Source organism: Lepus europaeus, chromosome X, assembly GCF_033115175.1.
Source record: "Lepus europaeus isolate LE1 chromosome X, mLepTim1.pri, whole genome shotgun sequence".
In the NCBI taxonomy this organism is placed as follows: domain Eukaryota; kingdom Metazoa; phylum Chordata; class Mammalia; order Lagomorpha; family Leporidae; genus Lepus; species Lepus europaeus.
This window is the reverse complement of record NC_084850.1, coordinates 97,355,176-97,370,233: the sequence shown is the minus strand read 5'-3', so window position 1 is coordinate 97,370,233 and position 15,058 is coordinate 97,355,176. Positions and strand designations below refer to the sequence as shown.

At 39.8% G+C, this 15,058-nt stretch overlaps 1 protein-coding gene across 17 annotated transcripts in view; it reads right to left on the bottom strand.

Annotated features, from left to right (window-relative positions):
* HUWE1 (HECT, UBA and WWE domain containing E3 ubiquitin protein ligase 1) overlaps window positions 1-15,058 on the bottom strand; it is a 140,609-nt gene that overhangs the window by 88,668 nt on the left and 36,883 nt on the right. For all 17 annotated transcript variants that reach the window (XM_062184542.1, XM_062184538.1, XM_062184551.1 and 14 more), the window contains 3 exons: window positions 14,842-15,048; window positions 13,688-13,840; window positions 706-768 (listed from right to left, as the gene is read on the bottom strand). In XM_062184542.1, coding sequence (XP_062040526.1) covers window positions 706-768; window positions 13,688-13,840; window positions 14,842-15,048 — 423 coding nt within the window. The remainder of the gene's footprint in view (window positions 1-705; window positions 769-13,687; window positions 13,841-14,841; window positions 15,049-15,058) is intronic.

Below are 15,058 nucleotides of genomic sequence, written 5' to 3'. Positions count from 1 at the left end.
TTGTTGGATTTTTTTTTTATTTGACAGGTAGAGTTACAGACAGTGAGAGAGAGAGAAAAAAGTCTTCCTTTTGTTAGTTCACTCCCTAAATAGTCTCCACGGCCGGTGCTGTGCTGATCCGAAGCCAGGAGCCAGGTGCTTCCTCCTGGTCCCCCATGCAGGGGCAGGGGCCCAAGCACCTGGGCCATCCTCCACTGCCCCTCTGGGCCACAGCAGAGAGCTGGACTGGAAGAGGAGCAATCAGGACTAGAATCCAGCGCCCATATGGGATGCCAGAGCCACAGACGGAAGATTTTAAAACCACTTTCAAACCAACTGAACAGATGTGGCTCCCTACTGAAGAACTGGGTATGAACATAACTGTGAATGAGAATCTGTATCTACTGCCAGCTCCGTGAGGGCCCAACCATTGCTAGACTGCTTTCTAACGTGTGCTACATCTCAACTGATCTTAGGTTCCTCAAAGGTCCTGATGTGAAGTGGTAATTTTTTATACTGTATATAAGGATACACTTCAAGAAAGTTCTTAGAAAACTAATATTCTGAAAAAACTATGTACGAATTTCAAATTTGGTCTGCACCTAAATAAACATTTAATTCTACTGTCCACAAATGTTTGAAGCATCCTTGTATTCATACTGTAAAGAAAGGCTCATAAAGAGATCACAGCTCTGCCAAGACACTCATATGGCCAAGGTTACTTACCATCATATGCAAGTCTCTGCAACACTCTGCAAGTCCAAAGCCATTCTCCTTTCCACCCCAGCTCTTGGAAAACAAGAAAGAGACAGTTAACACAGTGCTTATCATGCCTTATAAGTAAATTATTTAAGAATATGTAGCTGCTTGGAGCACAGTGTTGAAGAGACAGACATCCAATGTAAAGGTCAAACAAGAGGGAGCAAACAGAAGCAAGACTCAAGGCAAGACAGCTGGCCTAGAGGTGACTTCTTTAATGAGAGCAATTCCACTGTTCTTTGAGGAAGCTCCTGGGAAGAACACAAGCAATTGCCAGTCACTGCATTCCACATGCCTACATGTCCCATCAAACCTTGCACGACACTCTGCCTATTCACTTTCCTCACTAGGGTAGAATCACATGCTCTCCAGTTCCTTTCTTTTGCCATGAGCTGAGTTACAAGCTGGACATCTGCCTTGTTTAATACTTTGTCATAGAGTCTAACAACTCATCAGCAAGTCTGTGAGGTAATAGATTTGGACTGTGGCCTAATGTGGCATGCTCTCTTTACTTTTAAATATTTCCTCTTCATGCAATGCTGTTATCTTGTTACCACCTACCAATAAAGTTAAAAAAAAAAAGGAGTAAATCACTGAAGTGTACCTTCACAAAGGTCTCTATTATAGAATGCTATTTCTAAACTGGAAAAATTAAAGCTTCCACAATCTGCCTACCTCCTGAGAAAGAAGCTTTCTCAAACTACACTTGACCCACCGGCAGCTTTTCTCAATACTCATCATATATGAAAACACACCAATGAATTGCATATCACTAGTACCACTCTAGAAGTACAGAATGGTATTCATTTGTTACATATGGTGACACTTCAGGGCATTAAGGTTTACTTCTCTAGTGGAAACTTGGGTTAAGAAAGTCTGCCTGGAGACAAATTACTACATACTCGTAGCTCCAAAAGGATTTAAAAAATGGACTGTTATACTGGGAGCAATGTCAGCAAAAATGCCAGAGTAAGGAACTCCAAATTTCTAGTCCTTTACAAAAGCAGGAAACTGGAAAAACTTTTCAGTATCAACTTTTATCAAAACTCTGGAAACTAAACAATACTTCACAGCAACTAGGCAAATATTTAACTGAGGTAGATAAAAACCAAAAAACAGCTGAATCTCAAGAAAGCATTTTGTGTGATTTAACTTGCCCTGACTCTATCTCACACTTTCGAGGCTAAGCACCGGCTGAGCCCAACAGCCCACATTTCTGGAGTAAAAACAAAATGGACTTTGTCCTCAAAAAACTATGGTTGGTTGTTTTGGCCTTTCTAGCCCCTCCCACCCACCCAAGGACCAGCTCACAGAGAGCTTGCCAATATTTTACCTTATTTGGAACTCTCCCAGGAGTGAGGGAGTTGAGGGAGACACTTGTTGAAAACATTTAATAGCATTAGGCCCTATCCTCCTGGGTATACAGTTTGGGCAGACAAATTGAAAAGCTTGGGAAGAAAGGTCAAAGGGAAGAAAGGGGGGAGGGTCTGAGGTTCTTCAGGGAATAAGGGTTTTGAAAGGCTCCACATATTCCTGGGACCCTAAAAGATGACATGCAAGCCCCAGGCTGGCATATTCTGTGAAAAGCCATGAGAAGGTCTTAAGCTCCAAACTCTGCCTGACCTTAAGGCTCTGCAGAGAGGAAATAAGGCTTTGGCAGAGTGGTACACTTCCTGGCTAAAAGTCTACCTAACACACATCAGAGCCCATGTGAAAAGAGAGGGGAAGTTGAGAGAGGTTGAGAGAGAGAGTGGGGAATAGATACAGAGAGAGAATGAGTGTGTATACTACCAAGTGTACCAACTTACACATAATTAAAGTTCAAAAAGGGGAAGAGACAAAGAAAAGGGGTCAAAGAGATTATTTAAATAAATAATGGCCAAAAACTTCCCAAGTTTGACAAAGATATAAATCTACAAATCCAAGAAGCTCAACAAACTCTTAACAAGGGCATAATTCAGAGAGGCATATCAAGACACAAATTATCAGAGACCAATGACAAAAACACTATCCCTCTATATAAGGGATCCTTAATAAAATCAACATCCAGTTTTTCACAAGAATCTATGAACTCCAGTATGCAGTGCTTTTACATGCTCAAAGTACTAAAAAGAAAAGAGCTATCAACCAAGAATTTTGCATCTCACAAAATTATCCTACAAAAATGAAGTCGAGATTAAGACATTCACAGATAAATGAAGCTAAGGGAGCTCACTGCTATTAGACCTGCATAGGGGAAATGCTGAAGGGAATCCTCTGGCTGAAATAGAAGACCACAAGACAGTAACTTGAATCCACACAAGAAAATACCACTGCTAATATAATTATACAGGTAACAGTAAATGTCAGTTATTGATTTATTTTTAGTTTGTAAATTTTTTCTATGTGTTTTAAAAGACAACCACGTAAACAATTATACATCATGCTAGGCATATGATATGTTAAAATTGTAACTTGTGATTAACAATATAAAGTGAAGAGGAAGAACCAAATTATATAGGAGCAAAGTTTTTGCCTAATATTAACACCAAATAGCATTAATATCAACTAAGTTTTTGTAAACTAAGATGTTAGCTGTAAGCTGAGGGTTAACACTAGTAACTAGATAAAGGACAAATAAAGAAATAGAAGATTTAACACTAAATACACTAGACCAAACAACATAGAATAATCCACCCAATGGGGCCAGCCCTGTGGTGTAGCAGGTTAAAGCCCTGGCACAAAGCGCCGGCATCCCATATGGGCACTAGATCTAGTCCCAACTGCTCCATTTCTGATCCAGCTACTTGCTAACATACCTGGGAAAGCAGTGGAAGATGGTCCAAGTGCTTGGGCCCCTGAAACCACGTAGGAGACCAAGAAGCTGACTCCTGGTTTTGGAACAGCCCAGCTCTGGCCATTGTGGCCATTTGGGGACTGAACCAGCAGATTGAAGCGCGCGCGCGCTCTCTAACTCTTTGAAATAAATAAATCTTAACAAAAAAGAAGAATCCACCCAACAATATAAAACACAGTCTTTGTAAGACACACGGAATAATCACCAAGGCAGAGCTATAAAACAAATCTCAATAAATTTAGCAAGTACAAAATCATGCAAAGTGTCTTCTCCAATGATAATAGAAAGAAATCAGAATTATTTAACAGAAGGAAATCTGCAAAATTCACAATGCATGCTAATTAAGCAATACCAACTGTCAAAGAAGAAATCACAAGGCAATTAGAAAATTATCTGAGATGAAAACAAGACCACAACATCCCACAAGTTAAAATGACTACATTAAAATTGTTAGGTCTCAAATCATTATTTTAAACTTCCACTTTAAAGAACTAGAAAACTAGCCAATGAGACCCAACTAAAGTAAACAGAAGGAAAGAAATAGTAAAGATTAGAGCAAAGATAAGTGGAAGAAAATGGAAAAAATCATGAGTCAACTAAATCAAAAATTGTTTTTTTTTGAACTGATGCAAACTTCTGCTGACCAAAGAAAGATCACGTTTTTGTTTTCTCTTGCTCTTTCTGGTTAAATAAAGACAGTCTGTATCATGTTCATCTTCAATGATATTGGGAACATTTCTCTGACCTTTATGCCAAAATTGAACCTATGTTTAAGAATGAGAAAACCAGGGCCAGCGCTGTGGTACAGTGGGTAAAGCCAACGCCTGTGGTGCCAGCATCCCATATGGATGCTGGTTCGAGTTCCGGCAGTTCCACTTCTCATCTGGCTCCCTGCTAATGCACCTAGGAAAGTAGTGGAGGATGGCCCAATATCCTTGGGCTCCTACACCCGCATGAGAGACCTAGAAGAAGCTCCTAGCTCCTGGCTCCAGCCTGGCACAGCCTTGGCTGTTGCAGCTATTTGCAGAGTGAACCAGCAGATGGACAATATCTCTCTCTCTCTCCCTCTCTCTCCCTCTTTATAACTCTACCTTTCAAATAAATAAATCCTAAAAAGAATGAGAAAATGATTTCTACATTGTCCTTTTCACAACTAAATTAGACAAAAATATGTTAAGTACAAGGCCCAACATTCATTAAGAACTTAATAAAAAAGCATATGCCTTTAAATATGGAGAAATGTTCATACATTAAAGATTTTTACTGTGGCATCACTTATAATAGAAGTATATTAGAGATTATTCAATTAATGATAAATGTGAAGTAAAATGGGATAACCATAAATGGCACAGAATGACAGTATTTAAAATATTCACATGCAGAAGAGATAGTCATATTGTAATAGAATAAATTTATTTCATATTAGTTTCATTCCTGAACTGAAAAGACTTTGCCCACTAGAAATTCTTTCAATATGCTTACAGCTTTTTAAAAAAATTTTTAACATTTAAATGTATCTTAATTATACTTAGATGAGATAGGAAGTACTTTAATTGTCCCCTAAATAGAGAATCAGTTGTTACATCACTTATTGAATTTCCATCCCTGTTCTGCTAATCTGAAATGCCAACTTTACCAAAAATTCAATTGTTACAAGTTGGCTCTGCTTCTGGAATGTACTGACAGGTAATTATTCCACTCTATCATGGCACTATTTTAGTTATTAAAGCTTTATAAATGAATAGTAGTACTAACAAAGAGTTAATACTTCCTCACTGCATTTCCAATACTTTCATGGCTATACCCAGGTTTCCAGGGAAGACACATGGAACGTGCTGAAAACCACAATGATAAGGAAATACATGGGTACCTCACAAAGCCCATGGAAAATGAATTAAAAGTTTATTTTGTGCAAAAAGGTTGAAATTCTTGCATGAGATGTCTTCAATAAACATGAAAAATATGTATCATGAAAAAGCCTGGATTTAAAAACTGTTTTATACTAAAATATCTTTAATAAAATAAATTTTGTTTTATTTACTTGAGAGACAGACACAAACAAAGCAATCTTCCACCTGCTGGTTCACTCCCAAATGCCCAGTTAGAGCTGGGCCAGACCAAAGCCAGGAGCCAGTACTTGAGCCATCACCTGTTGCCTCCCATGGTGCACACTAGCAGGAAGCTGGAATCGGAAGTAGAGTCAGAACTTGCATGAATCAGGCACTCCAATACAGGATCTAGGTGTTCCAAGCAGTATTTTAAGCACTGTGCCAAACATCTGCCCCTAAACTTACCTTTTAATCTCACTTTTCCATTAACTTTTTGAAGTACCCTGCATAAACGTTTGATGCTACATAGAAGAGACAGCCAAATCAAAGCAAATATCTGAATTGACAAGGCATAAAAAAGCTTGAAAGACTATTCATTTGCATATTTCCACTTTCTTTCCTCTGTTGTCCCAGCTATTTATGTTAGACTACTTCTACTGCTGCCACAACACCTTTCTTGCCAACTTTTGTGATCTAAAAATCAAGCACCAGGAGCTGGAGTTGTGGTGCAGCAGATTAAGCCGCTGCTTGTGATGCTGGCATCCCATACTGGAATGCCGGTTTGATCAAGCACCAGCTACTAAGCTTCCAGATAATGCATCTGGGAAGGCAGTGGATGGTGGTTCAAGTAGTTGGGCCTCTGCTACCATGTAGGACATTTGGATGAAGTTACTGGCTTCAACATGACCCAGAACTGGCTGCTGTTGCAGCTATTTCAAGAGCAAACCAGTGGATGAAAATCATTCAATCACTCATTCAGCAAAACACCTCTAATTAGAAACTTCTGATAACCTGGAACCCTTAAAAACCAACCCAAACACAATTCATGAAATTTTGTAAGGCTGCTACATTTAAGAGACAGTACCATCGTATTACACATAAAGGTTTCTTGCAAAATTATGTAAAGCATATGGCAAAAAACTGATGCTAGAACATTAAGCAGATGAAGCAGGAACCATATGTAAAGAAATATGCACAAAATAGACCATGAAAATGTATCAAAATGATAAGCAGATACATGAATGTACTAAATTTTCTTCTGTACATTCCTGAATATTTAAAATACTGAACACTTGCTTTCATTAGGAAGAAAAGTTTGTTTTGCCACCAACAAGTCAAATCTATAAAGAAATCTTTCTAATCTTTAAAAATATGAACTTTATTTGAAAAGCACAGTTGGGGTTGCAGGAAGAGAGGGAAGAGAGAGGAGGACAGGAAGTAGGGGGGAGAGAGAAGATCTTCCATATGCTGGTTCACTTCCCAAAGGGCCACAACTTCTGGGGCTGGGCTAGGCCAAAGCCATGAGCCTAGAACTCCATCCAGGTCTCCCGCAGGGGTACAGGGGCCCAAGGACTTAGGCTATTGTCCCATGCTTTTCCAGTCACATTAGCGGGGAGCTGGATGGGAACTGGAGCCAGGACTCGAACTGATGCTCATATGGGATGTTTAAGATTCAAGGCTTATTAAGTCTGTACTATTCAGAATAGCTATAGTAGTTCGCCCTTTTTATCATTATGCACCTACAACATATTTTCTCAACGACTAAGTTAGATAGTTAAAGAAAAAAACTTTTCATCCTACATCTACAACAGGGTCAGGCCATGAACTTTTGAGTGAACTGAACTATTTGGGTGAAGATGCACGAGCCAGCTATAATAGGATGGACAGAATAACAACCATGGTGAAGCAACCCCAAAAGCCCATAAGGAAGAGCAGATAATTACATTTCACACTTTATCAGGGGAAACAGCTCACAGGCTTTGCCTAAAAATCATATACATGACTCCCTCATTGTACTCCCCTACCTAAACTATTACCATACGACCCTGACACCTAAGCAGACATCCAATAAATGTTATAGCAATCATGCCAGAGAAGCACATATAACACCACTGTACTAGATGGGATCTGCTAAAGACTGAGTTAAATGTCTGATGTTCTTTGAAATGGATTTATAAAAAACTGGTAAAATTTTCTAACTTTACCTGATAGGATGGATAGACCAATGGTTCTCATTGTATTAGTATTATTAGGATTACTAGAGAACTTCTTAGCAATGCAAACTTATCAAGCCCCCAGAATCAAAAATGTATGGGTGGGGACGAGAAAGGCAAATTTAGAGCCAATACGTGCATTTTTTATTATGAAGGAAAAGTGTGTTTTGCCACCACCAAGACAAGTTTAAGAACCAGATTACTTGACATTCATATAGGCCAGCCTACTGGCTTTTAAATGATACATGTTCCTGGAGAACTTTCCACAAAATTTGTAGTTCATTAATCACTACTTACATTGACAAATAGCCCACATTGCCAAGTTTACTGAATCATTAAAAAAAACTACGAAAAAAAATCATGCACAAAATTAACTTTTCACTAAGACCTAAACTTATCAATTAAATAGTTTTGAAAATACCATGTACAAAAACACAAGACAACATACATAAATATTTAGGCAAAAGAATTTAAGCAACCAGTGATTAATATCCCTAATATGGTTTTTATAGAAAAAAAGCAATAGAAAAAGAAACAAAATATATGAACACACCAGTTTAAGTGAATAAATTATGGTACTTTATTCAGCATATTATTCATCTGTAAGCCATTCTTTTAACAGCTACCACTTAAAATGAGTTATAGCCAACATAAGTTTTGTGTTTCTTTTTTTTTTTTAAAGATTTATTTATTTACTTGAAAGGGAGACGCAGAGACAGTGAGAGGTCTTCTATCCACTGGTTCACTCTCCAAATGGCTGCAAAGGCCGGAGCTGGGCCAATCCAAAGCCAGGAGCCAGAAGTTTCTTTCAGGTCTCCCACATGGGTGCAGGGGCCCAAGCACTTGGGACATAACAGAGAGTTGGAACGGAAGTGGAGCAGCCAGGACTACCCATATAGGATGCTAGCACTGCAGGCAGCAGCTCTACCCACTGTATCACAGCACTAATCCCACAGGTGACATATATTAAACAAGGTATTAAATTTTAAAAAAAGGACAAAAAATTCAATGACAAAAATACATACAGAAGAATTATTATTATTTTTTTTTTTTGGACAGGCAGAGTAGACAGTGAGAGAGAGATACAGAGAGAAAGGTCTTCCTTTGCCGTTGGTTCACCCCCCCAATGGCTGCTGCACCGCGCTGATCCGAAGCCAGGAGCCAGGAGCTTCTCCTGGTCTCCCATGTGGGTGCAGGGCCCAAGAACTTGGGCCATCCTCCACTGCACTCCCGGGCCACAGCAGAGAGCTGGGCTGGAAGAGGAGCAACCGACACAGAATCCGGCACCCCGACCGGGACTAGAACCCGGGGTGCCGGCGCTGCAGGCGGAGGATTAGCCTATTGAGCAGTGGCGACGGCCCAGAAGAATTCATTTAAGTTTATGGGGAGGTGAGCCAAGGGGAAAAAGACTATTCAAAAAAATCACGACAGTATTTTTGATTATGAAAATAATACAAAATTATTTGAAAATAATCTATGTAGGGACCGGCGCAGTAGCGCAGTGGGTTAAATCCCTTGCCTGGAGCACCGCCACCCTATATGGGCGCAGGTTCTAGTCCCGGCTACTCCTCTTCTGATCCAGCTCTCCGCTGTGGCCTGGGAAAGCAGTGGAAGATGGTCCAAGTCCTTGGGCCCCTGCACCCGCGTGGGAGACCCAGAGGAAGCTCCTGGCTCCTGGCTTTGGATCAGCACAGATCCAGCCATTGTGGCCATCTGGGGAGTGAACCAGCGGATGGAGGACCTCTCTCTCTGTCTCTACATCTCTCTGTAGCTCTTTCAAATAAATAAAATAAATCTAAAAAAAAAAAGAAAATAATCTATGTAAAAACTGAAAAGTAAATATAAAATAATTATTTGTAGTTTATGTATCAATGATAGCTTCTATTATGTACTTCCTACATGATTGGCATTAAACCTAGGAGTTTTATAAAAAGTATGAGGCAGATATAATTTCCAATTTACAGATGCAGAAATTGAGGTTAATTTGACTTGCTGACAGAAGTAGGCCTAGTGAAGAGCCAACATTGTGGCCCAGTGGGTTAAGCTGCTGCTTGTGACACTGGCATTGTCTGAGTGCCAGTTCAAGTACTGGCTGTTCTACTTCTGATCCAGCTCCCTGCTAATGTGCCTAGGAAGGCCTGCTACCCATGTAGGAAAACAGGAAGGCATTCTGGAATCGGCTGGGCCCACACTTGGCTGTTGTAGCCATTTGGGGACTGAACCAGTGGATGGAAGATCTCTTATTCTGACACTCTGCCTTTCTAAAAACCAAAAAAGAAAAAAAAACAACAACAACACAGAAAAAACAGGAGCCAGCACTATGGTGGGTTAAGTTGCCCTGCTGCTTTGAGTCCTGACTGCTCTGTTTCTGATTCAGCTCCCTGCTAATATGCCACCCATGTGGAAGACCTAGATGGAGCTCCAGGCTCTTAGCCATGGCCTTGCCCAGCCCTGGTATAGCAGCCATTTGGGGAATGAACAAGCCAGATGGAAAATCTCTCCTTTCTGAGGCTCTGCCTTTGAAATAAATAAAATATATCTTCAAGAGCATCATCTGGGTCTCCCACGAAGGTGCAGGGGACCAAGCACTTGGGCCATTTTCTGCTCTTTCCCAGGCACATTAACAGGGAGCTGGATAGGAAGTAGAGCAGACAAGACTCAAACAGGTGCCCATGTGGGATGCTGGCATTGCAGGTAGTGGCTTTACTGTGCAACACTGACCCCAAATAAATCATATTTTAAAAAAGGTTCAATAAGCCATCACCTTTATGGAATGATGTGAAGCTATCTTCATCAATCTTTTGGGTACAGGCCCAAAAGTACCAGTCTACACCATCAAACATGCAGAAGGGTTCCTATAGCTTCACATGCTGCCAACAATCAACATTATATAGTTTTCTAATTTCTGCTAATTTAATGTTTACAAAGCTCTATTTTGTTTTACTTACTTTAACTGTTGAGTTTGGGTACCTGCTCATGTGCCAAATGTCTTATTCTATCAATTGCCTACCAGAACTGTCTGTTTATTCTTGTTGATTTTAAGAAGTTCTTTGGATGTTCTGTATCAACAGACCCATGTCAGCTAAACATCTCTCAATCTGTTGTGGGTCTGATAACTTTTGTCTTTGACAATGCTATTTAATTCTGTTGACCAGCTGCTATTCCACCAACTGTTTCAAAGTACTGGTCCATGACAAATGAGTTTGCACCAGACTGTTATTTCACTACAGTAGCAACTACACCATTTAGTACAATTGACATTTTTTCTCAGTGAAGGCGGCAAGATATTGATTTACATTCCAGTGTAAGTGCCTAAGGAACAGCACTGAGCTAGTGTTATTAAAAGATTTTTATTAATAAAATTTAAATTTTTACAAAAGATTATTTTTGAAAGGCAGAGCAAGAGCAAGAGAGAATTTCCCACAGCTGTTTCAATCCCCAAATGGTCACAATAGCCAGGCCAAAGCCGAGAGCCAGGAACACTATCCTGGTCTCCCACATGGGTGACAGGGGCCAAAGTACTTGGGCCATCTTCCATTGCTTTCCCACATGCATTAGCAGGAAGCTGGAATACAAGCAGCCAGGACTCGAACCAGCCTGTATTTTAAGCAGTGGCTTAACCTGCTGCACCACCACATAGGACTCTAAAATTTGAAATTTTATCCATAGGTGTGGCTTTATGGATTTTATGAATACCTTCCCTACAACTGAATCACAGTATAACCCGTTTTGTCTTCTCTTATGGTTTTACCCAATATGGCTTATTTTATGGGTACTCTATTTTTTCATACTGTAAACTACACTCTTTGCACCAATCATTTTCTAACTGGTTATTGCTCATACATACACTAATCTTTTACACAGTACTTTAATATTTTTAATAATTTTATACTGTGTCCTCACGAAATAATATTTTTAATAATTGTGTCCTCACGAAAAAAACATTTTCTCTTCAATATGCATTCTTTATTTCTTTCCTTCCTCTTACTGTATAGCTTATGTTCTCTGGTGCAAATTAAAACACCAAACTAATTCCCAGCATCTTTCTGTGACTTTTTGAAAAGAGATTTATTTATTTATTTGAAAGGAAAAGTGACAAGGAGAGAGGAGAGACACAGAGAGAGAAAGAGAAAGAGTTCTTCCATCATCTGGTTCACTCCCTAAACGGTTTACTCCTGGGGTTGGGCCAGGCCAAAGCCAGAAGAAGTCAAGAATTCCATCTGAGTCTCCCCTGTAAGTGGAAGGAACTTGAGTACTTGGGTCATCATCTGCTGCCTCCAAGGTGCATTAGCAGGAAGCTGGATTGGAAGCAAAGGTGGGACTTGATCCCGGGCACTCCGACATGGGATGCGGGCATTCCAGGTGGCAAGTTAACCTGCTGCACTCCAACACCAGGCGGGCTCTGCCTTACTTCAACAGAAATGCTTCAGCTTCTCCATTTACAACTTTTGGTGCATAATTTATAAATTTAGAATTTTCCTTTCCTGGCTTCATTAGAGATTGTATCACTTATTGTGCTAACAAGCACAACTTTATCAGATGCTTGTGATGTATCTACTGAGATATGGCTTGTTTTTCCTCTTGCTACTTGGAATCTGATTTTGAACTGCCTTGTGTTTTTTCAAATATAATGAGAACATATTTACAATATGTTAAGAAATACACATTCTGGGGCTAGAGCTATGGCATGGCTGGTAAAGCTGCCACCTGCGGTGCTGGCATCCCATATGGGTGCGCTCGTTTGTGTCCCAGCTGCTCCACTTCCCATCCAGCTCTCTACTATGGCCTGAGAAAGCAGTAGAAGATGGCCCAAGTCCTTGGGCGCCTGCACCCTCATGGGAGACCCGGAAGAAGCTCCTGGCTTCGGATCGGCAACCAATTGGGGACTGAACCAGCAGATGGAAGACCTCTCCCTCTCTCTCTGCCTCTCCTTCTCTTTCTGTGTAACTCTTTCAAATAAATAAATCTTAAAAAAAATACACACTCTGATGAATTGTAGGTAATTGATGGATTTTCGCTATACTTTCCTGTATACCTTAGAATTTTCACAATACATGCTATACAAACACAAAAGTCACATAAAAATGATTTTTCAGGGATGGTGCTGTGGTATAGCGGGTTAAACCACTGCCCACAGAGCCGGCATCCCAAATGGGCACCAGTTTGGGTCCCAGCTGCTCCACTTCCTATCCAGTTCCCTGTTTAATGCACCTGGGAAAGCAGTGGTGAATTGCCCAAGAGTTTGGGCCCCTGAACCCACGCACAAGATCCAGAAGAAGCTCCTGGCTTCAGTCTGGCCCAGCTCTGGCCATTGCAGCTATTTGGGGAGTAAACCAGCAGATGTAAGATCTAAGTAACTCTGCCTTTCAAATAAAAAAACATAAATCATTTTAAAAAATTAAAAATATGATTTTTCAGTAATCATGGAAACCATGACTAGCCTGAAACTCGAGTTCTGTTATTTTAGAGATAACCATTCTATTGGACTCTAAAAAGCCTGCGTTACAGTTTTATTCCAAAAATATTTTCCAGCAATGGTCATCATTCAAACTGGAGTATATATAACCAATAAGCTTCTAGGAATATTGCACAACATGGCTTTGTAGAGCTGATCTTTAATATGAAGCCTTTTGCCTTCAATTACAATCATTATCATCACAAACTCTAAGTATCCTACATCATATTTTGAAAACCACCTTGAGGTTAGATATACTAAATCCCAGATAGAAAAACTGGTATCACAGCTAATAAGCAACATGGGGCCAGGAATCAAATCCACTTGATTTTATTATACTATGCTTCTCTGTCACACAGGATCTGATTTTTAATTTTCTTTGCAGAAGAGAAGCGGCAAACAAAGAAGTTTTCAAACAAAGTGCTTCTGCTTGAGTTCTTTAAAATTCACTACTTAGGTTTCTTTCAAATTAGAAAAGTGAGCCCCAATATTCCATTCCATTAGGCCAGCAAAGTTAACTTGGGGATTCTAACCCACTTAGACTTTAAGAAGCACCCGTTGAAAGGAAATATATGCTCCAGTATTTGTTCCCTCCTCCTCTTCACCAAATACTCACCTCTGCCAAATGTTGCAGCCGAGTTAGCAGTGGGGTCCTCTTGTCAGATCCCAGACGTGTGATATAGTTTGATCTTTTGCTAAATACATACAGAAGGTTAAGGACAGCCAGCACCACTTGCATATCAGAGGACGCCAATAAAGTTGTCAAATGCTACAGGGACAAAAGGGAACAAAGTTCATGGTACCAGGGACACTCTGGCCTTGGAAACTTAAAAGAGCAATGTAACAATGTATTTGGTAACACTGACAAAGCTATTGAGTGGTCACAATACAAAAAAATTCTAAATATGAGAATCTACAACACGCCACCTGGTCCAAAAGGAGCTTACAAATCTGGCAACTAGCCAGTAAGTACAATAAATGTAAAAAATGTAAACAAATGTAAACAGCAGCTTAAAATTACATAAATGTCCCTACATGAAGGAAGACATTACAAAAGAGACAAATGTGACCTAACACATTAAGCTTCCAAGTGGACTAAGGTACTATCACACATACAGACTTTTATCTTGTCATAATCCTCAAATAAGATAGATTAACAAGTATTTACACAGCATTTATATTGTATTAGGTATTATAAATAATGAAAGAATGCATTTGCTGATTGATTTTTAACAAATTTGTGCATCTGCAAATTTAGGTATCCATAGGGGATGTTGGAATCAATCCCCCAACAGATACCAAGGGAAGAACATGTGTATTTGGGGTAGAGTATGAAAGAATAAAGAAGAAAATGAAAAGTAGCATACTAAAACTTAAGTCTAGTGGTAGGTATGTAAATGTGTTAAGGCAACCAAACTATTTCTAATAGTTTAAAAGTAATCTGAGACTGCTCTAACAACCTGGGATGAAGACTAACTCTGGCAACTTTCCTAGAATACTTCAGAGTATGTATTACATTTCTCATTCATTTCTTCAATCTTGAAACACAGGGTAAGGTGGTAGCACAGTACCTTCCCATCAATCCTAAGAAGCATGAAATCTATAATATGAGAAACAATCTTCCATTGTTTGTACAAAAAGCCCAGAACTCCAGAATGAAAAGGAAAGAAAGCAAACATTAGAGAGAAATAACAATCTCTTTTTTTGGAAGGGTGGGTACAAACAATTCTAATTAAGAACAGCCTACATAGGGCTATAACTTCCCCCTACCTCTATGGAACTGTACAGATGCCGAGAAAAGCTGTATTCAATGAGCAGGGCTGTGAAGTTCAACACAGCCAAAAGAAGCATTTTCAGTTGCTCTCTTTCCGGTCTATCACATACGAGCATCCATGACATGTTCTCCACTGTCTGTCCAGCATCTGCCAGAATTCCATCAAAGCGGTCCAACAGGTCCACCCAGTGATATAACTCGCACTGCAGAGGG